This window comes from Fulvia fulva, chromosome 5, assembly GCF_020509005.1.
Source record: "Fulvia fulva chromosome 5, complete sequence".
In the NCBI taxonomy this organism is placed as follows: domain Eukaryota; kingdom Fungi; phylum Ascomycota; class Dothideomycetes; order Mycosphaerellales; family Mycosphaerellaceae; genus Fulvia; species Fulvia fulva.
The window spans coordinates 3,700,640-3,724,683 of record NC_063016.1 but is presented as its reverse complement, the minus strand read 5'-3'; the positions used below and the strand labels follow the sequence as shown (position 1 = coordinate 3,724,683).

General features: G+C 52.5%; 8 protein-coding genes across 8 annotated transcripts; 3 read left to right on the top strand and 5 right to left on the bottom strand.

The window, feature by feature from the left end:
* Nucleotides 1-24: 24 nt before the first annotated feature.
* Nucleotides 25-1,395, top strand: CLAFUR5_06216 (Tafazzin; the record flags this gene model as incomplete). The annotated part of the gene is made up of 4 exons (XM_047905364.1): nucleotides 25-253; nucleotides 305-323; nucleotides 383-487; nucleotides 537-1,395. 4 exons carry the CDS (start codon nucleotides 25-27, stop codon nucleotides 1,393-1,395), a joined length of 1,212 nt encoding a protein of 403 aa, XP_047761710.1.
* Nucleotides 1,396-7,484: 6,089 nt separating this feature from the next.
* CLAFUR5_06215 (Non-reducing end alpha-L-arabinofuranosidase BoGH43B) lies at nucleotides 7,485-9,300 on the top strand (the record flags this gene model as incomplete). The annotated part of the gene is made up of 3 exons (XM_047905363.1): nucleotides 7,485-7,588; nucleotides 7,673-7,892; nucleotides 7,936-9,300. The coding sequence occupies 3 exons, from the start codon at nucleotides 7,485-7,487 to the stop codon at nucleotides 9,298-9,300; spliced, it is 1,689 nt and encodes a 562-aa protein (XP_047761707.1).
* Nucleotides 9,301-9,771: 471 nt separating this feature from the next.
* CLAFUR5_06214 (Mannan endo-1,6-alpha-mannosidase DCW1) lies at nucleotides 9,772-11,359 on the bottom strand (the record flags this gene model as incomplete). Its single annotated transcript, XM_047905362.1, has 4 exons — nucleotides 9,772-10,138; nucleotides 10,188-10,253; nucleotides 10,401-11,027; nucleotides 11,154-11,359. The coding sequence occupies 4 exons, from the start codon at nucleotides 11,357-11,359 to the stop codon at nucleotides 9,772-9,774; spliced, it is 1,266 nt and encodes a 421-aa protein (XP_047761708.1).
* A 1,409-nt stretch (nucleotides 11,360-12,768) lies between these two features.
* CLAFUR5_06213 (Carbonic anhydrase) lies at nucleotides 12,769-13,666 on the bottom strand (the record flags this gene model as incomplete). The annotated part of the gene is made up of 2 exons (XM_047905361.1): nucleotides 12,769-13,406; nucleotides 13,522-13,666. 2 exons carry the CDS (start codon nucleotides 13,664-13,666, stop codon nucleotides 12,769-12,771), a joined length of 783 nt encoding a protein of 260 aa, XP_047761713.1.
* Nucleotides 13,667-14,301: 635 nt separating this feature from the next.
* On the bottom strand, nucleotides 14,302-16,425 carry CLAFUR5_06212 (Peroxisomal membrane protein PEX17; the record flags this gene model as incomplete). Its single annotated transcript, XM_047905360.1, has 2 exons — nucleotides 14,302-16,297; nucleotides 16,352-16,425. The coding sequence occupies 2 exons, from the start codon at nucleotides 16,423-16,425 to the stop codon at nucleotides 14,302-14,304; spliced, it is 2,070 nt and encodes a 689-aa protein (XP_047761714.1).
* A 363-nt stretch (nucleotides 16,426-16,788) lies between these two features.
* On the top strand, nucleotides 16,789-17,321 carry CLAFUR5_06211 (uncharacterized protein; the record flags this gene model as incomplete). Its single annotated transcript, XM_047905359.1, has 3 exons — nucleotides 16,789-16,793; nucleotides 16,846-17,151; nucleotides 17,201-17,321. The coding sequence occupies 3 exons, from the start codon at nucleotides 16,789-16,791 to the stop codon at nucleotides 17,319-17,321; spliced, it is 432 nt and encodes a 143-aa protein (XP_047761711.1).
* Nucleotides 17,322-17,592: 271 nt separating this feature from the next.
* Nucleotides 17,593-18,876, bottom strand: CLAFUR5_06210 (uncharacterized protein; the record flags this gene model as incomplete). The annotated part of the gene is made up of 1 exon (XM_047905358.1): nucleotides 17,593-18,876. One exon carries the CDS (start codon nucleotides 18,874-18,876, stop codon nucleotides 17,593-17,595), a length of 1,284 nt encoding a protein of 427 aa, XP_047761712.1.
* Nucleotides 18,877-19,672: 796 nt separating this feature from the next.
* Nucleotides 19,673-22,086, bottom strand: CLAFUR5_06209 (uncharacterized protein; the record flags this gene model as incomplete). Its single annotated transcript, XM_047905357.1, has 2 exons — nucleotides 19,673-19,953; nucleotides 20,004-22,086. The coding sequence occupies 2 exons, from the start codon at nucleotides 22,084-22,086 to the stop codon at nucleotides 19,673-19,675; spliced, it is 2,364 nt and encodes a 787-aa protein (XP_047762389.1).
* Between the last annotated feature and the right edge of the window lie 1,958 nt (nucleotides 22,087-24,044).

Sequence of the window (24,044 nt, the reverse complement as noted above, 5' to 3'; positions counted from 1 at the left end):
CTCAATTGACATCTGTCTTATCGGATGCTGCCGTTAGAGAAGCTCTTGCTCGCAATGGCGGAGCAAGGGCGGCCATGCCAGCCACCTCTGGCATGGCGCGCCACGTCTGCAGCTACGTTAGGCGCGGTCGGCTTCCTGTGCAGGAGCTTTCTACATGCGCTCAACAGGACTGAGACTACAGGCCTCGATCGTTTTCTCAGCATCCTCGATGAGAGAACGGATGAGAGAAGTAGGACCAGAGGCTTGATCACAGGTACGCTCCTCTTGCTTGTGGTATGCCATCTCTGCTAACGCAACACGGCAGTCTCGAATCATGTCAGCGTGTAGGTATCAATGCATCATGCTACTTCCTACACTCGCCTTCAACTAATGCCTCGTTCAGTCTCGACGACCCGATGATATGGGGAGTTCTCCCGCACAAGTACTTCTGGAATCCCAACAACATGCGATGGTCACTGGCCAGCTTCGACATATGCTTCAAGAATGGGTCCGTCTTTCAATCAAATCCTGACCATATGATCGCTGAACATTGACAGCCAACAAAGCCTTCTGTCTGCCTTTTTCACGTATGGCAATACATTGCCCACCCATCGATCAGCTCACTCAAGATTCGGGGGACTTTTCCAGCCAACCATGACACAATGTATTCGACTACTCAGCGATCCTCATGGCCCGCGAGATCAGCTTGCAGAACCTGATGCGAATGAAGACAAGACATCTTTTCCAAGTACGGATCCGTTCTCGTCATTGGAGCTATACTACTCAACAAATGGCGAAGACTCCTTCCCTGCACCAGCAGCATACCCATCTCGTCGTCACAGCTGGATCCACATCTTCCCAGAAGGCATGATCCACCAGCATCCTGACCGAGTAATGCGCTACTTCAAATGGGGCGTTGCACGATTGATTCTCGAAGCCGAACCATGTCCGGATGTCATACCCATGTGGATTGACGGACCACAGCTTGTCATGGACAACGAACGAGGCTTTCCGAAGCCACTTCCACGGATAAACAAAGATATCAGCATCAACTTTGGCGAGCTTGTTGACATGGAGAGGGTTTTTGGATCTTACCGAGCAAGGTGGAGGCAGTTGCAGGAGCGTGCGAGGCGGAAGCGACTCGGCTTCTTCCAGCATGTCAACGATCACGATGTGGATCACGAGGGGGAACTTGGCGTGGTCACCGATGATGAGCTAAAGTACGGGAGGGAAGCAGAGCAGCTGCGTATGGAAGTCACCATGGCCGTCAGAAATGAAGTGCTCAAAGTACGACGAGCGTGTAGCGGTTTGCCAGACGAGGATCCGAAGCGCAGCCTGGCCGAGACTTGGAGATCAGAAGCCAGCACCGCCAGAGAAGGACCGCAGAAGGATGGCAGCTCCCTGAAGGATACTTAAGCTGGCGTGCAAGACTACACCTTGACGTTCTGGCCATGCTACTGCCAGAGGCATCTAAAGCACAAGCCCATCATCTGTGACTGCAGCAACGCGATCTGCTCTCGCAGTCCCATGCTATATGCAGCAGGCCCTTAGGTTTGTTGACATTCAAATAGATAGATAGATTTGTCATTCCCCTGTTCTAGGACCCTATCCGGCCTATGCAGGTATATATCTATTGTTATGTACAAAGGGAAACCCGAGTAGGTGAAAACCCTTCCCGCCGCCGACTACTCCTTGTCTAGTTTAGCTTTCCCTCTGAACGTACGTAGTCCATGTCACTACCCCGTTAGCCCCCGCTCCCAGCCGGTCTCGTCGCGCTGCGTCGTGTCCTCTCTTCCTGCACTGCTCCTACTAGGCGGTACTGTTCTAGCCAGCCCTTCTCTAGTATCCAGTTCGTAATGCGCCGTAGGTCCTCAGCGTTGTTAAGAAGTGCCCCAATCGTCCGGTTCCTCGCCTTTGCCATCCACTCCCCCCTTCCTAGCGACCACCTCGGACAGACGAGGAGTGCGTGCCGTACGTTCTGGGAGCGATAGCCGCAGGGGCAGCTAGTATTCGTGTATCCTGGAACCTTCCTCCATGATAGGTACCCCTAGAGGCCGATGTGTTCGCTTCGTAGTTGGGTTGCTATGCTACTCTATGCCCTCGTAAGGCGGTAGTGGATGAGCTTCGGGGGGTGCTTGACCGCGGATTTTGTAGCTGACCATTCCTTAGGTTGTCCCGCTGGCTGAGGGCGTCTACTATGCCCTACAACCTAGTTGTTCCACCTCTCTTTCCATAGTTGCTCTACAAACGATTTCTCACCTTCCCATTGTGTTGCTAGCTATTCGTCCCTTGCCCGGTAGTTCGGCTCGTTTCCGGGTCGAATGCCCCTATGCGCTAGTACTGATTCGCGGGCCCTTACGACTGCACTAGCGATGACCTTCTGTACTAGGTACTGTGCCGACTTGCCTAAGTAGGAGGTCCGTAGTCCCTAGATGTATAGGTCGATCGGCGGTATAGCGGTCTCGTGCTCAAGCATCCTCGTTAGTGTCGACTTATATGCCCCGGTGACCTTCCTTAGGTATTGGTTTTGGATCTTCGCTAGCGGCGCGACGAGTCCCTTCGATAGGCAGGCCCTCTCGCCTAAGGACTACACTTGGCTGCTATAGGTAAGGACTGGCCGTCAATAGCCGTATATAGAAGTCGTGACTGCCGGAAGTCCGCCCCCCTATATAGACGTAGTGAGCCTCTGGCATGATGCTATATTCTGTTCAGCTTTCCGTAATATTGCCTATACGTGCTTCCTCCACCGTAGCGCCGGGTCCACCTATAGTCCGAGGATCCTGAGCTAATTTGCCGGGTTAGTCGTATGCCCCTATATCTGGATAGAAGCTTATATATTATAGAACCGTAGCCGGCGCGTAAAGTGTATCAGATTGTACTTTTCTAGGGCAAACCGAGCCCCGTGCCTCCTAGCCTAGTCCTCGTAGATCTTGTGCTTCTCTTCTAGTAGCCTACAGTTCTCCTTAGTCGAGGAAGACTACGCTAGGATGTTTATGTCGTCTACGAAGCCGCTCGTAGCGGTGTTCTGGGATTCTAGGGCTAGGAGTAGCGTCGTTATAAAGAAGAGGAATGTTGAAACAGGTACGGGTGGATGGCAGCGGAGTGGAGTAAGAGATCAATCTTCAACTGACTAATAGCACGAGCATGCAGCAATATATCAGGAACCAATATGTTGATTGTGTTAGATGTCTATCTAAGCTAAAGGGGAGAGAAGGTATCTCCCTACAAGCTGAGTCATTGTGGATGCCTCAGGCTGCCAGATCACTTCCTGATTGTTGACTCCCTTTGAGATGCTACATCTTAACAAGGAACAGAATAGGTGCTAGCGTTAAGCCTTACGGGATTCTAGTGTAGACTACTTAAAATGGGCTTCTGTACTAGCCGACTAGGATCGACGTACTACGGTTTTAGAGGTAGGACCGTACGAAGTTAACAAGCCACTTAGAGAGTCCTTTCGACCTTAGGATGTAGAGTAGCCGCGGGTATGACACGTAGTCGAAGGCTCCCGATTTGTCTAGGCTAAGTAAGGAAGCCACCTTGTCCCTATTCTTATACTAGATAGCCTTTACTTAAGAGGTGATAAGTTCTATCGCGGATAGCGTCGATCGCTATAGGCGCGTACCTATCTAGGTGTCCGGGAGTAGGGAGTGTTCCTCTACCGCCTCGGAGAGTCTCGTTATAACTAGCTTCTCAAGCGCCTTCCTAAGAGTGTTAAGGAGCGCAATTAGGCGGTACGACTTCACCTACGTATAGTCTTCCTTCTACGGCTTACGTAGGACTACTATCGTCGATTGTTTAAAAGCTATCGGGTGGTACCCGGTCTATAGGCAGGCGTTAAAGATCGCTATAACTACTAGGGCTAGTTAATCTCTACACTTCTTTAGTAGCTCGTTTAGGATCCTATCCGGCCCCGGGGCTTTCTTCGCCGGTAACTTCCTTAGTATAGCGGTAACTTCTCCCTCGGACACCTCCTATTAGACCGCGATACTAGGGGCTAGGGGAGTAGAGCTGTTTATGTCGCTTAGATTAGCCTCGACTAGGGGCGGGAAGAACTTGCTAGCTAGTAGACGCGCCTTAGCCTCGGGGTCGCTAACCGGGCTACTAGGCGATTATAGCGCTAGGATAGAGAAGGAGAGGCCCTATATAGGGTCCTATCGGGCCCATTTCGCTAGCTTCTATATCCTCTCTAGCTTGCCGGCGATTTCTTCTACTATAGCCCTCTAGCCGACTACTTTCTCCCTTCGTATTATAGCTTTCTTCTATTAGTATGCCTCCCTATATACGTTCTAGGCCTCCTCGCTATAGCTACTCGTCTATACCCGGCGGGCTCTCCTTGCTTCTCTTACTACCGTAGTACACTCCGGCGTCTAGTATAGTTTAGACTATATCGTTAGTTAGGTAAGCGGAACGTAAAGTAAGGTCGCTTTTCTTATTTTGTCTATTAACCCCTAGACTGCTTCGTCTATCTCGTCTTTACTATTGTATTGCTACTACGCGATCTAGACTAGCCTCTTAGAGTTATCGAGGTACGCCTAGATGTTAGCCTAGTAGGCCTTTCCCTAGTTTAGCTTAGGGGTTCTCGCTAGTATACGTTATATCTATATCGTAATAGAGGTCCTAACTAGTATATAGTCTAACGACGCCTCGAGTTCATATTCGATCCTATAGTAGGTTACTGTATAGTAGTAGCTATCTAAGATCTAGGAGAGGTCGATCGTGCCTTAGAGTCCCCCTCTCTTCTAGGTACCTAGGTCCTTCGGGGTATTAAGGGCAATTGCGTTACTCGCTATTAAGTCGAGTACTTCGTCGGCTATAGGGTGCGGCTATATAAGGCTTTCCTAGGAAGGGTAGTGTATATTAAAGTCTCCTACTACGATATAGCACCCTTGTCTCTTAAGCGTACTGTCTAGGTGTCTATAGACCCCTAGGTCGCGGCTAGACCTCGAGGCTAGCGGTTATATATATAGGTTGTGTATCTAGGTACTACCTACGTAGAGGGAGGTAATATCGCCCCCGCCTTCTTCGTCTACGTAGTATACTACCTCCTAGTCGGATTCTAGTATGTCCTTGCTAATATAGAAGCACGTACGGGGTCTACCGTCGCCTCGTAGGCATGTCGTATAGCCTAGTGACTTATAGGTCGTTAGTCTCTTATAGTACGGGTTAATCTATAGCTCCTAGATTATAAGGACGTAGTAGACGCGCGGGTCCGCCTCGTATAGGAAATGGTTCTAGACTATATCCTTACTATAGTTGACGTTATACTAGATAATACTAAGCGTGTCGAGGCTAGTTATCGGTATCGACAATTATTTCCTCTATATCGTCCTATATCCTACTGCCCTATACGTCCTAGTCTACGCCTATCGGCTATATACTAAAGGGGAGCCGGGCCTAGTTAGATTCCCTCGCCGTAGCTAGTAGAGTACGTGGCCTCCCGTACGCCCTAGGTTGCGTATCCTTTATATCGTTCTCGGCCCTAGGGCGCTTATGCCCGACCGCCGCTAGTTAGTTCCGGTATAGGCTAGCCTTACGGTCGCCGTAGAATCTTAGGGCGACGGTTCTGTTTATAATTGCCTTGTTTTTCGCTAGTTTCCGCTATAGGCATTCCGTACTATACGATAGGTAGTGCCCCGGACAGTTCGCGTACCGTCTCGTAGTCGATATATAGTCCCTAGATATATAGTCTCCTATATAGTTCGAGTAGGCCTATTTGTTTATATACGTATAGGTTTAGTGTCTATACTGTTAGTATTTAAAGCATTAGAGGACACGAAAGGATGAGGAGTGCTTTTCTACTATCTTGAGGCTATATTGCTAGACCAGGCCTTGTTCTATCGCTAGATCCGCCGCTTTTGCGTCTTATAGCTATACTATTAGCGCCGAGGCCTTCTTGCCTTCTAGCCATTTCCTATAGAGCTAAGTCGCCTTCTAGATTAGAGAGTTAAGAGTGACCGGGTTGTCCTCTTAGAGAGCGCGTAGTTGACCCTAGTTAGTTAGGTCAAACTCCTTAGGTATGTCGTAGACTAGGATCGTAAATTGTTTCGTTAAGACCTTCGCTAATGCCGTAACCTTAGATACCTACTGTGGCTATGCCTCTAGGTGCCTCCTAGTAGTAGTAGAGCTAGTATAGATCTATAGAGTGCCGTTAGACTGTTGGTTCACTACGACCACCCCTAGTTAGTTACTTCGTTAGGCGAGCTCCTTGTTCGATAGCTTCGCAACTTCGGCCTAGTCTTCCTTTACTACAATACGGATCGTAACTACATCGTACGTTAGGCGGGGGCCTGGTATCGATGCCGCGACCGATGCCTAGCTATAGGGGTGTTGATTCCGGGTGGCCTTGCTAATCGCCTAGGACGTCGTCCTCATTTCTTGTTGCCCTCGGTAATACGACAGTACAAGCGCCGTGCGTAGCTGAGTGATCATTACCTATAGAGACCGGTAAGGGAGCTGATCGTTAGTTTCCATACTTTTTGCGTCCTCTATAAGTTGCTGCCAGTTGTCTTGGGGGGGCTTCGCCTGTAGGGCCGTAGGCGCCGTTAGTGCCGTAGCCTGGGCTGCCATTGCCTAGGAGTTGCCTAATGTAGCTAGGCACCTCCGCGGCGTTTGGAGCTGAAGAAACAGGGTGAAGAGAGCTTCAAGCTGTCCAGATTGAATGAGGTAGAACTCCCTCAGTCCTAGGGGCAGTGGCCTGCTTTGTATATCGTTGGAATGGCCTTGATAAGAGCTTTCGAATGTGTCTTGTTTTGGCGCAGAGATCGATACGTTGCTTTACTTGACATTCAAATACCAACGACTTCGAATCAAGCACGCCTCCAGCGGCATCGAATCACGAAAGCGCCCGAAGTTGCCAAATCCACGAAGATTGGCTCGAGGGCCGCGTACAGCATGGATGAAATCTAAGAGAAGACAAGAGAGCAGCCTCTCTCTCTCCAACGATTGTCGACAGAAGTAGTGGCTGCTTCGTCCAGCCAGTGTCTCATGTCTTCAAATACTCAATTGCGGAAGCCGCCTACAATCCTGACCGGAGCAAAGGCGGAGTTGTGCGCGATGCGCCTCACACATTTTCGATGCTCCACGCATCACTCTAGCGCGCCTGCAGATCCAAGGAACCCCGTTTGTAGTGAAGACAACGCTGCGCTGGGCGACTGTCGCCGAGTCGACACTCGACTCTGTCATCAGTGCTCGCCTACATCAACCCCAGATTCGTATAGGAACCCGAGCGGCCAAGTCGGCATTCAGGCTAATTGCAATTCAAGTGCATCACTCCCCACTGTAGACTGTAGTGCTGTGGGACCTGCAGTAGTATGCATGGGAGTCCCCCTCGGTCTGTGCAAGACCGACTGCCGTGGTCTGAAGTGTCGCTGGTATATGATGTGGCCTACCCGTGCGAGAAACTACAGCATTCGGCCACTGCTTCTGCCCCGGTCTTGGACCTATTCTCAGTTCGGTCCAGAGTCAACCTCTTTAGATTTGATTTGCTGACGTCCTAACACTCAAAGATGGTGAAGCTCAAGATGCTCGCCTGGACGTGCCTATTGCACCTGGCGGGGGCACAGAACTCGACATACATCAATCCAATGATATCGGGCTGGGCTTCGGACCCGTAAGTCTTCTATACGTGCATTCAAGTCCATGATTCCAGCTGGCTATGTCGGACCGTCTCCAGACATCGCTGACACCCTCACAGAAGCTGCATCCGCGTTGACGAAACATTCTTCTGCGCTCTATCGACCTTCATCGCCTTCCCTGGCCTGCCAATATACGCTAGCAACGATCTAGTGAGCTGGAAACTCATCTCCCACGCCTGGAACCACGACTCTCAACTCCCAGGCTTCGGCCTGCAGACTACGAACCAGCAAGGAGGAATGTATGCCCCGAATCTTCGCCACCATGAAGGCGTGTTCCATGTTACTTGTACTTTACGACTTTACCACTGGCACAGTATTCAAGACGACTGACCCGTTCGAGAACGCGGCATGGTCAGATCCCGTCATTTACAACTCGTCCTCAATAGACCCTGACATGTTCTGGGATGACGATGGCAAAGTCTATCTCACATCCGCGGGAATCATACAGCAGGAGATAGACCTCGAGACCGAAAACGTCACCGAACCTGTCAACATCTGGAACGGTACTGGAGGTGCTAGTCCTGAAGGTCCTCACATCTACAAGAAAGATGGATTCTACTATCTCATGATCGCCGAAGGAGGGACAGAGCTAGGCCACTCAGTGACCATTGCGAGGTCGATGAATGTCTCTGGTCCTTGGGAGAGCTACGAGAAGAACCCCGTGCTTAGCAATGCCAACACCACCGAGTACTTCCAAACAGTAGGACATGCAGACCTGTTTCAAGATAAGAACGGCAAATGGTGGGCAGCGGCTCTCTCGACTCGCTCCGGGCCAGAGTGGAAAATTTACCCCATGGGTCGCGAATCGGCGCTCACAGCCGTGACTTGGGACGAGGGAGAGTGGCCCGTCTTCTCCAACGTATCTGGAATCGAAAACGTCTGGCCATTACCTCCTTCCAACCTCTCGATTCCCGGCCCAGGTGCCTTCAACGACGATCCCGACATCATCGACTTCGCACCCAACACCTCCATCCCGTCCCACTTCTACTTCTGGCGCCACCCAGCCCCAGGAACCTTTACAGTCTCTCCAGCAGGCCACCCAAACACCCTGACCATCACGCCCCAGCCCGTGAACCTCACCGGCATCGCAACAAGCAACTCCACCGCCCTAAACGGCCAAGCTGGCATTCCCTTCATCGGCCGCCGCCAAACGTCCACACTGTTCACCTTCTCCGTCGACCTCCTGCCTCCAGCACTCCCCTCCATCGAAACCGGCCTAAGCGTCTTCCTAACCCAGCAAGACCACCTAGACCTCGCCATTTCCCACAACAACGAGTCTCTCACAGCGACGTTGAGACTCTACGCCACACCCGTCGATACCACAAGCAACTTGAACAAATACACAGAATATCAGACTCTAGCCACAACTCATGCTTTGCCTCCGCCCTGGAGGGACGAGAAGCTGCGTCTGGGGATCTGGACGCCGAATGCGACGCACTATGGATTTACTGCTGCACTAGCAGAGGATAGCAATAGTAGGGTGATCTTGGGCTACGCAGAGGCTGAGCGCGTGAGTGGAAGATCTGGTCGATTCACTGGGGTTCTGCTAGGTGCGTATGCTACCTGTAACGGCGCAGGCAATGGGTCAAGGTGTGGAGAGCAAGGAGATGCGTATTCCAGTCGATGGAGGTATGAGGATGTCGCGCAGTATGTTGCGGATGGAGTCGTTGGGCCGCCGAAGAAATGAGGGTGGTAGGAAAGAATCGAGCTCCTCGCACTCCCGGCTCTCAGTCATCGTAGCGAACCTTTGTCATAGTAGTGGGGGACTCCGTGGCCTCGATGGGTATCTACAAGCTTCGTGCCTCATTGCTGTCCTGTATCCCCATCTCTGTCGTATCGCTGATCCAGCTCACTAGCTTCCCATACCCAAAACGCCTATCGCTAAGGCGGACACAAAGCTTATCACATACGCCCACGAAGTGAGCGTCGCCCACGGCGATCTATTCGGCCAGTTAGTTGGAATTCCAGAACTCGCGGATCTCGTCAAAAGGGACGATGTTGAAGGAGCTCCGTTGGAGCTCGCTTGTGGTGAAGAGGGAGTGATCGTGGGAGCGTCGAGTGGGAACGTACTGGTCACGGGGACGACTAGCAACACGAGAGTGTCAGCAGAGCCTGTCCTGCAATGCGTGCCTCGAAGGTGCCACCACTGGCCTCACCATTACTCGATGTTGTGGTGCATACCTTTGATCGAAACGTTGTCGGAGGTGTCTGGATATGTTTCCGGCGCAACGCCTTTCAGAAGCAGAAGCGACTGAACGGTCTCGAGTGCAGCAAGCTGCTGGTCGTAGCCAGGTCTGCCGTCGTAGCCACCCGTGTACCACTTCTGTCCGCAAGTTTCACCGTTGGCGCCGCCGGTACAGGCTTTGACCACGCCTTGGGCTGTGGCCGTGAGGTACTTCTGGACATTTGGTAAGATCGCTGGGTAGACTACTGCGGACTTGGCCATCCAGCGAGAGAGGTAAGCTTTGAAGGAGAGTTGGTCGTCGTCGCAGTTGTTGGAGGGCTCGCAGGCGGTCTCGGTCATGCTGCTCCACATGTTAGCATAGGTAGGTCCAGGGTGGCAAGGACACTTACATGTCGGTGGCATTCGTGAACATTGAGAAGTAGTTATTCTCTATCGATGTTAATAGACCCTCGGTCCTAAAAAAGGGTGTTAGCCATACTCGATAACCATGTAGCGATGACTGAGACTATGGTGTACATTGAGCGCGTCGTGCAGGGCATGTTTTACACGGCCCATCATAGTCTAGGCCAGCTCTCGATGCTTGGGATATTCCAGAAACGTACCTATTCTTCCAGACCTGGTCCTCTGTGAGGTTAGCGAGTGCTGCGGTGCCGTATATCATCATCGCTGGGTTGTAGGTCCACTGTGTGTGATCGAGTTCACTACAGTTCTTGAGGACGTCGGTACCGTCGAAGACTTGATAAGTTGAGCTGATGAGGCCGATGTCGCTCATCCAGTCCCATGTCTTCTCGCTCCAGTCGATATAGGTCTGGTTACCGGTGTATCTTGCGAGTCGCGCAGCAATCTGGAACAGGCCGCCATTGCTAATGCTGTTCTTGTAGTTCCAGCCTGCATTGGCCTCGAAGACTTGCCATCTCAACCCACCGTTGCATGTAAGGGTGTCCCATCGAGCAATTTGTCGGTCAAACACTGTCTTCACAAGATCGAGCCAGAATATGTCATTCTGAGCCTCGGGTACAGGAAATCCATATTCAGCTGCTGACATGGCTGCCAACGCCCAGAAGGCTTGGTCGTCGTTGCCGAGATTGCCATTGTAGGCTGGTGGCTCGAAGTTGAAGTCTGGTCCAACTTGAGCAAGAATGCCCTGCTGTGTGACATTGTTCCATGCTGAATCCGCGGTGTATGCCCAATAGTCGACCATGCCTCCCCATATTGCTCCACCTTTCCACCTAAACAGAAGGGTGTTAGCCATACTCGAACACCAGGTGGCAATGCCTTCGCAACCGCGACTCAGCTAGGGATGCCGCGCGCATGTTCCAGACAAATGATACCTTCTGCCCTTCGGATTGACTTACCAATACCATGTGGGACCTGGGAATGTGCCAATCGTGCCAGGAGGGGTGGTGGTTTGGTTGTTGACATAGTACGACTGCAGGCCGAATGCAAGTGTTCGTGCTGCAGATTTGATTGATGTGACATTGCTCGGGTCGAGGTCGATGGCGCTGACGACTTGCAGGCCAGCTGCTGCCGCGGCAAGAATGCTGCTGAAGGAGATTTTCATGATCGCTGCTGGCGGTGGTTGCGGTAATATTCGTGATGTCGAAAGCAGAGAGCGGAACAGAGGGCAAGAAAAGTTATGCTCCCAGCAACAATAGGCAAATAACAATAGCAACCAATAGCTGTGCTTGCCTGGCCTCCATTCACCAAGTCGAGAGTCGGCACCAGGGTGCGTAAATGTTTGCTGCGGTCGTCTACTGTAGTCAACAATGCGATGCTGTGATATGCTGAATCAAGAGAAGTACGCGTCGAACGCTCAATGAAGCACTATGCCATGGATGCAGTCGCTGTACATGCTGGATCTGCTGAAGGAGGTAGAGATGGAGTCTTGTAACGAAGAGCTCGAAGCTCACACACGGTTTCATCTGATCGATCTTAGCCAATCGATCACACGCAACGTCCAGCTGCAAACATAGTGACGCGAGCGGCGCATCTTTAAGCTTCTCGGCACTGACTCCCGCGGGGTCAACCTCAGGATCATGTGTTTCATGTTGTGATCTCTGGGGCGAAGGAGACGAATCGCGGTGGACTTGTGCCTGGATGGAAGCGCGATGCAACAAGCACGACTCTGTGGCATGTTATTCAACATGCTAGTCCTGGATCGATCGCAGTAGCCTTCTACCTCCGTCGAAATCCAGGCGTGGCGGCAACACTGTTACTACCGATGACCATACCCCAGCAGTCAGCTTAATCAAGACAAAATTGCCAATAGATACCGACAGCGTTGCTGAGCCCACGATGTAACGATCAAATGCGCGATTGTCTTTTCTGGGGAGGTTGCGTCGAGGGTCGCAACACCCCGGCTGCTTAACGCGCGGTGGCATGTGGCAAGCTTCATCAGCTGAGTCTGCTACCGTTCATGAGACATCTTGCTGCACACGAGTAAAAGCGTGGCCCGACAGTGTGATGCCATCGATGATGTGAAGGAAGAGGCGATGGAGGAGAGATGAAGTGAGGTCGAAAAGCCTGGTATGCTACCTTAGCACAACGGGCAAGGGAGGCACTGGCCACTTCGGTTGCGCATTCCGAACCAAAGTATCACGGCAGCTGCGGTGTAAGGCTTCGACGAAGAGGAAAGTTGAATCGAGTCCGGTTCATACATTGCGACAGTAACATCGCTGTCTAGGGGCTTCTCACACAGTAGAAGCGTGAATCACAATCGCACCTACCTTTAGAGTGTGGCGCCCAGCTCTTCGAGTAGGAGCCCTTGTTGGCATTTCGCTGCACTATGCATGTGCTGCACCACTGCCAGAGTCGTAGGAGATCGAACGAGTCTGCTTATGCTTGATAAAGCAGAATTGCCAGTAATCGCATTGCGCTTACGCTATAGGCCGTCGAAAAGATATGTCCTACAGTCGTCCCGTTCAACGCCTCGCCCAGGTTATTATGTCATGCAGTCTATTCCCATCCTCATCACTTCCTCTCGAAAGCAGCCACTCTCTTCTTCACCACAACATCATCCTCCGAACACTCAATCTCCTCCAACAAGCCTGTCGCGACATCATAGATGACCCCATGAATCTCCAATCCTCTCTCCCTTACTGCATCAATCACTGTAGGTATCCTCTTCAGATTCTCTGCCCCGGCCAGCACATTCTTCTCAGCCAGAAACTTCTTCCTCTTCTCCGTGTCCATACCCTCAATCTCGTCTGCATATTTCTCCCTGAGCATCCTCAACGGCTGAAGCCACACATCGAGCACATCCATCTTCGCATTCCCAAGGCTAGCTGCAACGCCGCCGCATGAGGTGTGGCCGCACACAAGAATGTCCTTAACCTTCAGGTGAAAGACTGCGAACTGGGCAATGCTGAGCAGTGATACGTCGGTGTTGCTGATGATGTTCGCAATGTTGCGGTGGGTGAAGACTTCTCCAGGTCTGCAGCCGAGGATTGTGGTCTCTGGCACGCGGCTGTCGGCGCAGCCCAGGAAGAGGACAGGAGGTGCTTGGCCTTTCGCGCAGGCTGGGAAGAAGGTTGGGTCGGCGATTGCGGTCTTTGAAGCCCAGGACCTGTTGTTTTCGAGGAGATGTGTGAAGAAGTTGGCTTCATTGCCTAGGTGGGTTGTGGTGTGAGCCATGTTTAGGTCTGAGATGTATGGTAGGTTGTGGTGTCCAGATCTTAGGCTACGATCATCGACATCGATTGTAGCAGAGGTGGCAGTACCTACCTTCTTGCCCCGAGTCCATCGTTCCCGCTACTGCCGTTCGGAGGACCTCCTGCTCTGTCTCCGTCTCGATACCAGCTGGACCTTGCCTTCGCAAGTCCTCATCTTCAGCTGTGCTACCATTCGATCGCGATCGCTTTCGGCTCATTGTTCCAGATATCGCTCAAGTATCGCTTATAAGTGAGATCTTTGTCCTTCGATTTCCGGCTGTCTCAACGGAGCTCCTGGTAAGCAGATCTCTCGCTTTCGTGAGCAATGCCATGTTCGCTTCTGCTAAAGGGCACAGAATGGCACAGAGATTACGAAACTCGTGCAACCTACCTCCCACTCACCCAAAGCTATTCTGAGCTACACATTTCTGCGCGTGGACCTTTGCGGATCCGACGTGGCTTCTGGGACTGCTCGGCGCCATTGTGTCTGCAGTGGTCAAGTGGTGCTGTCAGCGTTGTGCAGATTACACAACATCTCAATTAGCTCGACTTCGGACGGTGGCTTGAAGTGCTGGAAAATGGAGGAAGGTGCTGAGATCAGGAAGAAGATGCAGAATGCAATGGAGAGTTTGAACTTCATCCAAGCCAAGCCAGCTGCGATCTCGCTACCGGGCTTCGTGCCGATGTTTTCAACACAGATCAGGCCATGCGCTGAGGCGCTACACTTCGTGTTCTCATTGTTCATAGTAATCAACTGGCAGACTCCGTTGATTTGCTCCTACAAGAACAGGCACAAGCTAAGTTGGACGTCGATGCAATGAACAGTATAATATCTTGGGTATCATTCACTCCCCTACAGCTTGCTCTCCTGGCCTCCTTGAAAGCCACCACTCATTAATGCAGTATCATCGTCCTCATTGCTGCCATACAAGATCCATTCTCTGCCGCCTCCAGTGCTCCACCACGCATGGCATACTCTACTCCGTTCCGGATCAAGCTCACCGCCCGTTAGGATATGCCAGAAGTGTTGCTTACAATGCTCACGCATGCCCGCATCTTGGATCATATGAATCATCTCAGCGGTTAGAGGTAACCACTCGTCTAACAAATCCAACGGCACCTGCGTCAAGCCATCAAGTACGGTCAGAGTCAGTACTGCCTGCTCGGACAGCGGCACAGGCGCCTCAACGGCGGCTTCTGCTGTACCCGGATGTACAGGTATTGGCGTGGTTGAACTATGCAGCGCTCGATCGTGCAGTAGCTCCAGCAATGTGGCGGGCATCATTGGCTGAGACAGTGACAATGAAGATGGCGGCGAGGTCAACTTCAGCAGCGTCTTGAAAGCTAAACGGAATTGCCGAGCCGACAGGTTCAGTGGGAAGACTTTGAACAGGGAGTCCACGTAGAGTGGCAGGTTCTTGATAGTGGCATCCGCATTCTGCGGCGCCGAGAACACTGCCAAAGTGACACTGTGTGCTGCTTCGAAGATGGGCAGGAGTTGCCCTTTGCCTCCTGCGGCAAGGTAGCAGGTGACAGTGGGCAAGAGGAGTTCTTCGCTGACATGCGGAGGTAGTACCAGAGTAAAATGTTCAGCAGTATTGAGGAAGAAGAGGTCCAAATTCCGTTCTAGAGGATGTTCGGCTACGGTTCCGACGAATGCAGGACGTATATCTCGCAAGAAAGACTGTGCTTCCAACGGGTACTGGCCAAGGATATCCATGGCTGTGTACGAGACGAAGTTGTATTGCGAGAACGTTGCTGATCCTTGTCGCGTTGTAATGAAGTATAGGTTCCGTAGAATGTACAACGATTGCTTTGCAATGGTAGGCGCCGTGGAATCGTTCGCGAGCATGATATCGCCTAGCAGGCGACCGAGCGCACTGCGTAGGACAATGACGCTCGCAAACATTATGGATTGCAGCAACCTCCAAAGGGTCGGTACAGTGATGTTCAATGTGCGCTCATTGAGCCGTAGTTGTTGCTCAGTGGTCTCCACTCCAGACAGCTTGTTCTGTCTCCATTGGGTGTGAAGCGTTCTGGCGAATGTCTCTATGTCGTTCAAGACTGCAGTGACGAGCCAGGACTCGTTTGCTTGTTCGACGGAATGGCCGATTAGTCGCGCCAACGGTCCGAGCGATCCTATCAATGGACTCGATAGCATTGCCTGAATTTGCTGGTATGATGTTGATTGCTCGCTCCATTGCAGGTGGTCATCATGCTGTAGTAGGACGTCCCGATCGAGAGCGCCCAGAAAATATGCAGACTGCAACCCTTCGCTCGAATGTAGTGTAGAACGTACCAAGACCGGCAACAGAAGATCATAGTCTATCTGTGATCGTTCGTGATCCGGGAGGTATGGGAAGCAATGGTTCAGTGCCAATGTTATGGAGGCCATTCCGAGCTCATCGTCTTCGAGAGTCTCCTCCAGCGCGAGGTTCGTAGCAGTGATCAGCGCGGTCTCGAGCGTACTGCGCATGTTTCGACTAAGATTCTCCTCCTCCGGCCGACCAAAGCCAAGTAGTAGACCTGCGATGACCAGGATGTGTCTCCATCGTGGAGAGTGCTCGTCGGCTCCGCTGAGCGCAGCCTTGATCCACTCATCCTTTGGCAAAGTTCGCTCCGGCTGCAAGTTTACAAGGTCTTGATCCGGACCCTTCTCCCTCAAAGCGTCCTCATGCTTGAGAAGTGCTTGTGCCGCCGTATGAAAGACACTCAAACATCGCATGCATGTTCGCAAGCCTTCCGGTCTTAGCCATATTGCTGGTGCTGACAACAATTGACCTGTCAGGAGCGTGACATTGAGCGGATTGTTCAAAGTCGTGAGTAGAGACGAGGCAGTGCCGAACAACCTGTACATCAGTCAGTGAGTGAGCCGCGCTGCCCTGCGGGAGATGTCGGCCCACCTCGGCGTGTCTTCCTGCTCAGTGTATGTCTGGAGCGCTCTCAGCAGAGTGCCTAGCAAGCGGTCCGCCGGCATTGTATAGCGAAGCTCTCTGCAGATCACACATACGCACGATCGATGCCAAGGGGTCGACGTGAAAGAGTAGTGTTGCCAGACGATGGAAGACATGTTGTTGTTCCTTCCACCTCGGCTCACTGCCGGTCCGTGCACATCCCAGCATCCCTGCCACTGCCCTTGTGCTCTGTTGACGCGACTTCCCATCAGCATCTCAAAGCGCCACAAACACCATCGAATCCTACATCGCTCTCCCATCGGCGTGGTAATGCTGCATCGGACAATCGAATTCGCATGATATATGCCAAGACGACATTGCTGAACGACGACACAAGTGGCACAGGAGCCGATTTCTCCTGAGAGCAGCACGGGCTTCACGACAACATGAGGTAAAACCAGACCAAGATCTGTGGACGAACACCTCAACTGACACCAAAACAGTCACCAGTTCCTAAAGCTTCAGGTGAACCCGAAGCCACTCCGATATGAGGACCCGCCATTTCCTTCCTTGTACTGGCCCTTCCCAGTGGACGGGCTACAAAACAACTACTTATACAATGCGGAGCCCATGTGGCGGTTCACATTATACTGGTCACTGGTCTGCGTGGGCGGAGTGCACTTGATCGCCGGTGCTTACGCTTGTGCCGTACAGCGTCGCAACTGGAAGCTGATATGGATCACGCCAATACTTTACACGGCCATAGGCACCATTGAAGCACTGATTGCAGGGAACGCAGTTGGTGGGCTGTAAGTTGCGAGCCCGTACGCTTAAGCCAACCAGCTAACTCTTTTGTAGACTTGCAGCTGTCTACACTGCGGGCTTCTTCAGGATGTCCACCTGGATACCTCTTACTTGGGGCATCATAAACGCATTGGTACTGATTCTGTCATCATTCGCGATACAAGGAGGTCTTTGATCGCTGGCCGCGAAAGAAATCGACTGCACCCATGCTCGTTCGCCGTCTGACTGGGCCATCATCTCGTACCGTGGAGGAATCGCTATCTGCCCGTGGTCATACGTGTTGTTCACGGCGACAAGCCGCCCAACGACACCGGGACCTGCCATCGGACCACTATCTTGCAACGTGAGAGTTTGAAACATCGAATTGAGGCGACGAAATGGTATGTACAGTCATTAGGTCATATATGCACTGATTGCTGACTGATTCAGCGACTGAGCGCGGAGCACTACAGAGTAACGCCTGGATGCTCGAGCTGTCTGCGAGCAGTTCCAATACCATCATCACCACCTTCCTGGTTCTCGCCAAGCCAAGGCTTTTTTGCCTCGCCCAAGACACCTTCGGTGCCATAGTACACAAAGTGGCCGACCATGATCAGCACAAAAGCGATTGGGTACATCCAGTGGACGTGGTAATTGAATACCTTGATGCCAACAATGACTCCCCAGAAGTTTCCAGTCAACAGACCAATGTTGAAGAATGCCGCCGATGCCATGCGCAGGACAACAGGAACAGCCGAGTAAAACCAAGTCAGGAGCAGTGTGTATCCGGTCAGATAACCTCCAACCTTCGCATTCCACACTGCAGTCTTGAATGCTGCGCGATCGAAAATTCCGGCCTGGACACCATTGATGAACATAGCCCACCATGCAAGCTGTCCAATGACCTCGTACAAAGGACGCTTGCTGACCAGGTACTCCTCGAAAACATTCGAGAGACCATAAAAGGTAGCGCCAAGCAATGCAAAGAGGTCTCCCTTGACAGCATCTGCTGCCTTCCCTCCATTGGCACCAGTGATGTGATCCGAAGCTATGAGCATCCCAAGGCCGCCGATGCAGATCAGAATGCCAACATACTGGAAAATGTGGTAGCGGACCTTCAAGAAGATGAGTGAGATAACGACCACCACCGCGATGGCCCAGAAGTTGATCAATTGCGCTGAAAGAATAGTCGTATAGCGGTAGGCAAGCACTGTAAAGTAGTTGCCCTCCACATCACAGAAAGCGAGCAGGAAGAACCGCCAGCCGTCCTTCCACATGAGCTTCAACCAGCCCTTGAAGCCATATTTGTAGATGGTCCAAGACGTGTAGATCAGATTCAGCAGGATGTAATTGAACAGAGTCTGGAAGGCCGGGATCGAGGTTCCTTCCATGGAGAGCAGAGTCGATAGCGTGTTGGTGCCTGTAATGGTCACTGCCAATGCTTGCGACAAGAGAAGCACGAGCCAGAACTGCGGCCGGCGCAAGTACCCGAATCGCTTCTTGCTGCCTTCAACCTCTGCGACTGTCGTTTGGACGGATGGTTGCTGCGAAGGGTCCGCGCCGCCAATGAGCTCGACCGCACCATGGCCTTGTCCATGTCGCGAGGACGAAGGGCTGGACGGATCGGGTGTCGTGTTCGTGCCCGTTGGCACGACCGTCACACGCTCGTGTGCTGGCTCAATTTCTTCGCCAGAATCGTTTCCAGTTCCATAGTGCTCCGTGATCTGCTCCGTTCCCGTTGGTTTCGACATGTTGAATAATTCACAATCGGGTTCGAGAAATGTAGATTGCGAAGAATAAGGTTGGCTGGAGCTTTGCTGTGTATCGGCAGTGAGCACAAAACTCCAGAAGTCGCTCACTGTGGAAGATACCGCTGGGAAAGCAGTATGTGATAGAGATGCAGGAGAGGAAAGAAGGTGCTGTGGGCTTACTCCCTTTTTCCTTGTTCGTTCGATGCAGTAAACGCACGGATGCCGTGGTGGGTGTGATCCGCACGTGGGTTGCATGGGGGCTAGGCTTTGGTCCGATGCTTGCTTGCTTACTACTGGTCAGCTCGTCGAACTTTTTGCAGGGATTTGCTGCGCTTGTGCGGGCTTCTAGAACTTTTAGGCGAAGAGGTGCTGTAGCTGCTGCTGCATGGGGATGGAAAGGAAGCTGAGCGTGGGCTGTGGATGACTTGAGGTGCTGTCGAGTGTTTGTGGCATTATCAGTACCGATGCTCCAGTTTGAAGCTGCGAGCACATCAGGTGGTAGTGTGGGACACGTTACTGAGCGCGTGGCATGAAGCGAATAAGATGTTTGGAGGAGTGTTTTCATCGAGTGTGTGTGTGTGTGTGTTCCTGCGTCATATTTCTCATTCCGTATCAGGTTATGTGTTTAACATTCCAGCTCTTGCATTGATGATAGTCCATCACATATGTGTTGCGTCTGCGTCAAGACGTTGCCATGCCACATGTGGCGCCATGGCCCAGACACCCGCTAAATTGCTCACAAAAGAAAATCCATGAGATATGGATACAGCTTGACCAGCCTCGCGACGGCCGAAGCTTACTTCTTCTTCCCAAAGGCCATACTGAATCGACTCTTCTTCTTCTTGTCGGCGACTTTCTCGACAACAGGCTCTGCCATCGGTGCGGCAGCTGCTTTCTCGGGCTTTGGTGTATCGGCGTCGACCGTGATCTTACCACCGTGGGTAAAGTAGGTTCGCGGCTTGTCGACTGTAGTCGCGGTGGATCGCATTGATGGCGTCCTCATATGGGTGGGCCTGATCATCGGCATGTCATCGGATGTCGAGTCGGTTCCAGTCTCACTGCGCTTTGGGCTCGTCTCTACGAGATAGTCAGCTTTGGTCAATTGCTCTTCTAAGACGTCAACTTACCATGACTGCTGAACGGACTTCGTCGGGAGTTGTTCATCATCGCAAGCTTTGGGTTGAGGTTGTTGCTCGAATATCCGCCAGTGAAATGTGTCGTTGCACGACGCGATGCCATTGGAATTCGCGCAGATGGAGAAAGTTGTCCAGGCATTGTTGGCGGAGAAGGCCCTCCGCTGAACGCCGTCCTAGAAAGGCTCAAGTCAATAGTTCGCGACGGTAACCGGGCATCAGTCAAAGGGATCTCGCCTTTGTACGCAAAGAGGTCCGCGCTCTCGACTGGCATGATATCGTCCTCCGGGACGTTGTCCTCGGGTACCGGATTCATGGGTGGTCGAGCGTACGACCTGCCAAGCTCGGAAAGACTGCGCTCACTGGCAGTGCGCGTTGGACGCTGCAAGAGCTCATGACTGGACTGATCCTTTGGTGTTAATGGAGCAGAGTAATGAGGTCCATCCGTGGACATCGCAACTTGAGCCTTGCTGTCGGCGTTATCGAGCGGTGACACGGGTCGTGCTCCCTGGAGCAGGGGAGACGCCGATCCAGATGGTCGCGATCCGGCGACAATGGAGCTGTGCTGCACAGTGGTAGGATCGGAGGCGATCGAGGCAGGCGCCTCTGAGACATGGCTTGACGCAAAGTGCGGAGGGGCGTGGTGGTGATGCTGTGGCTGCACTGCGTCGGTGTGAGGCCCGGTATGTTGTATTGGGTGGGGTACACTCCCTGTGTACAGGCTCAGATCTGGGCCCGATGGCTGGAGCGATTGTGTCGCTGCCTCTGGTCGAGGTTCGATGTGCTGAGGTGCTGGGTGCGCTGGGCTTGCAGAGGCTTCGCCATTGTTCGGGATCGTCCTCACTATGCCCACCACACGGCCGTACTCGTCCAGCACCTCTCCCTTCTCATTGACCTTTTGTCGAACGCAGTCCAACAGATCACCCTCGACGAGTTCTCCAATCTGGTCTCCTTCCTCATCAAGGATCCTGCCTTTCTTGTTCACCTTCAGTCCATCTAGTGTAGAAAGTGGAGGCAAGCTAGGTCGTCTTGAGGTCATGGTGGCTGGGATAAGATGCGTTGTGTCCAGAAGAGCTTGGCCATCGCTCGCGTTCTCCTTAGGTTGACATGCCAGATGCAGACCTCCGAATGTCTGCGGGGGAAGTTCGAGGGATTGCGCAGAGTTGTGTGGGTGGTCCTGCTGCCCATGTCGAGGCAGCTCAGTGCGATTGGCGGGTGCAGTCATGTATTCCTTCGAAGCCGCCGCATCGTAATGTTGTACCAAGCTCTTCACCGGGGCCACTGATAGTAGTTCCCGTTGGTTTTGGAGGTGGTCCACCACTGGCACTGGGTCCGACTGATCCTCGAAGCGAGTTTTCTTATTCCCGGGCACTTTCGGTTTGCTAGACTTGGTAGAATTGACATCATGCTCGTGGTCAAGTGCCGAGACGTTGCCAACGTTCTTCAGAATGCCCTCCTGGGACGTTGTCGCCGCGTCTCCAGTGAGAATTCGTTCAAGCTCCGACATTTGCTCAGTAGGTTCCTGACCTAACCTGAGCTCGGGAACGAAGCTATGTGAAGCCCTTGAATTGTACTGCGATCGCGGGTCCTGGAGAGTTTGGAGACTCGGTGCACGCGAGTTCATAGCAGACTGTGCACCAGCAGAGTCATAGCCAGAGTCAGATGAGTAGTACGGAGTCATGTTACCAGGCTCCTTGCCCAGATCTGCTTTGCCCCGACCACGAGCGAAAGGCATGGTGTTGTCATAACGTCCACTTCGACCGCGCGCTTGGTAGAGATATTCGCTGTTCTGGCGTGTTGTTTGAGCATATTGCGAGCCGGCCATAGATGGGCTTTGGGAATGTGAGAAGACCTCCTCGCTGTGAGCTTTGGGCTGGCTGTAGAATTGTTGACTGTATACGGAGTTCCTTTCGTCCTGTATTTCGCTTCTGTTGGCATGAAAAGTAGCATTGGCCACATGCCTCGGCTTGTAACTCTTCATGGGAGCCTGGCCAGCAGCATCTTTCTTAGGTTTGACCTCTGCTGCTTTCGCCTCTGCATCTTTGGCAGGCTTGCTCTTCCGCTTGAAGGTAGACATGCTTCAAAAGTAGTTGATCAATGCTCTCTGGGAGTAAGTCTGCTCAAGGTTCAGTAAGAGAGGCAGGGTCAATGGCGTGTACATATACACTGGCTGGACTAAGGAAGAAACAAAGTGACGAAAGCTGTCGCGGTAGGCTAATCGTGTCGAGCGTAGGAGCTCGCAGGTGCTCTAGTATAGCCAGATGACACTGCTGAGCGTGTTGGGAGCGTAGGCATGGGGATGTGCTGAGTTTAACGGCAGAAGAGCGTGAAAGGTTAGGTGCCATGTGGCGTTGACGATGGCGACTTGTGCACTCGCACTATGCCAAGATAGTAGATGGACTAGAGAGGCAGGATATGACGTCACCAGCGTGACACCCTGCAAGGGTGACACCCTCGCTGGGTGAAACGCTCGGACCACTCTTGGCGTGTCACCCTCGCAGGGTGACACCCTCTGTATCTTGCAGCAGTAGATAGCTTGAACACTACACTATCCATGGCCTAATTCTTTCTCCTTTCTTGTGGTGACCTACGCAGGGACTGTCTACCAACGAGCTGGGTGAACCATTGACCAGGTGAAAAATCTTGAGGGTGACACCACTGCAGGGTGATACGCCGAAGGGAACAGACGCGACGAGCGCATCACTACACGCTGAGCATTGCACCAAGTACGCCAGGCTCTGGGTACGTCTTGCCGACCGGAAACGATTACCTGGGTGGGAACGGGCAACACATCGACTTGCCGTCGACAGCAACGATACCTCCGCGCCCTATCAGCTATCCTCATTCACGCCGGTCACACCCATCAAGGCACCCTGACAAGCCATCGGGACCTGCCTGTGGACAGACCTACAACAACAACAGCCCCGCTGGCAGGAAACATCGTGGTTGTGAGGCAATAGCTATTGAGCGTGACACCCTGTAAGCGTGACACCCACAGCGGACTATACCCTAGAAGCGTGACTTCCACAGCGGACCACACCCACTGGAGGGTGACTTCCACAGTGAGCCCACAGCAACCCCTTCCCACCCGGTGAAGGCTGTGCCCACCACTTGCCGTGACAGTGGCATCGATTGTTTACGCACGAGTGACCTGCCGTTTTGACACTTAGGGGAGAACTTGTCTTCCTCCATCCTCGATCACCCTGTTTTTCCCGCCCTAAAGAAGCCTAGAGCCAGAACGGTGATACGCCTTGCCGGTGTTACGCTTTTACGGTACCACGAATCATTAGTCTCACCTTGACAGTGACGAACGCTTGCCGCTAAGTCCCGTTAAGGAACCTTTTCTACATTGACCTCCTCACAGAACCCCATTGGCCATTGATGACTAGCTCCCTAACGATTACGCTACCAACCACACCCCTGGAACCCTCTAGAAGGACACTTCAAGAAGAACTGGATCTCGCTAGTCAGGAGTCACAAAGCAGCTCTCCATCGACAGTCATCGCGGCTAACAGTTCAACTCAGAACACGCCCTCTAAACAAGACAAGCTGAGAGCTCTACTAGGGCCTCGAACCTACGAGCTGTACAGGAACGCTTCACTCAAGACGGCCTAAGTCCTACCTCAACCGGACCGACCACTTCCTTAAACACCCTCGCTAACGCTAGACTCACCCTTGAACGAGACCCTCAATCCCTTCACCATAGGCAACGAGGAACACGTCGAGACCTTCCTGGGCGACGGCTCACAGAACGTCGTACGCTAGACTCGTAAGTTTAAGTACGTCTTCGGCAAGCAACACGCGAATAGTAAGATCCCACCCTCGGAATGGCTGACCTAGCTTGACATACGTCTGGCTAGCGAAGCGGCAAAGTGGGCTGACACTAACCTTATCGCCAAGCGTATGCTCGCCCTAGAGGCGGTTCGTAGGGCAGACGAGAACACTGTCGACACCTTCCGCTACCTGTTTTGGGCCCGCTTTAGTGACACTACGGTGGAGGAAACGATCGACCTAATCATCCCTATCTAGGAACTT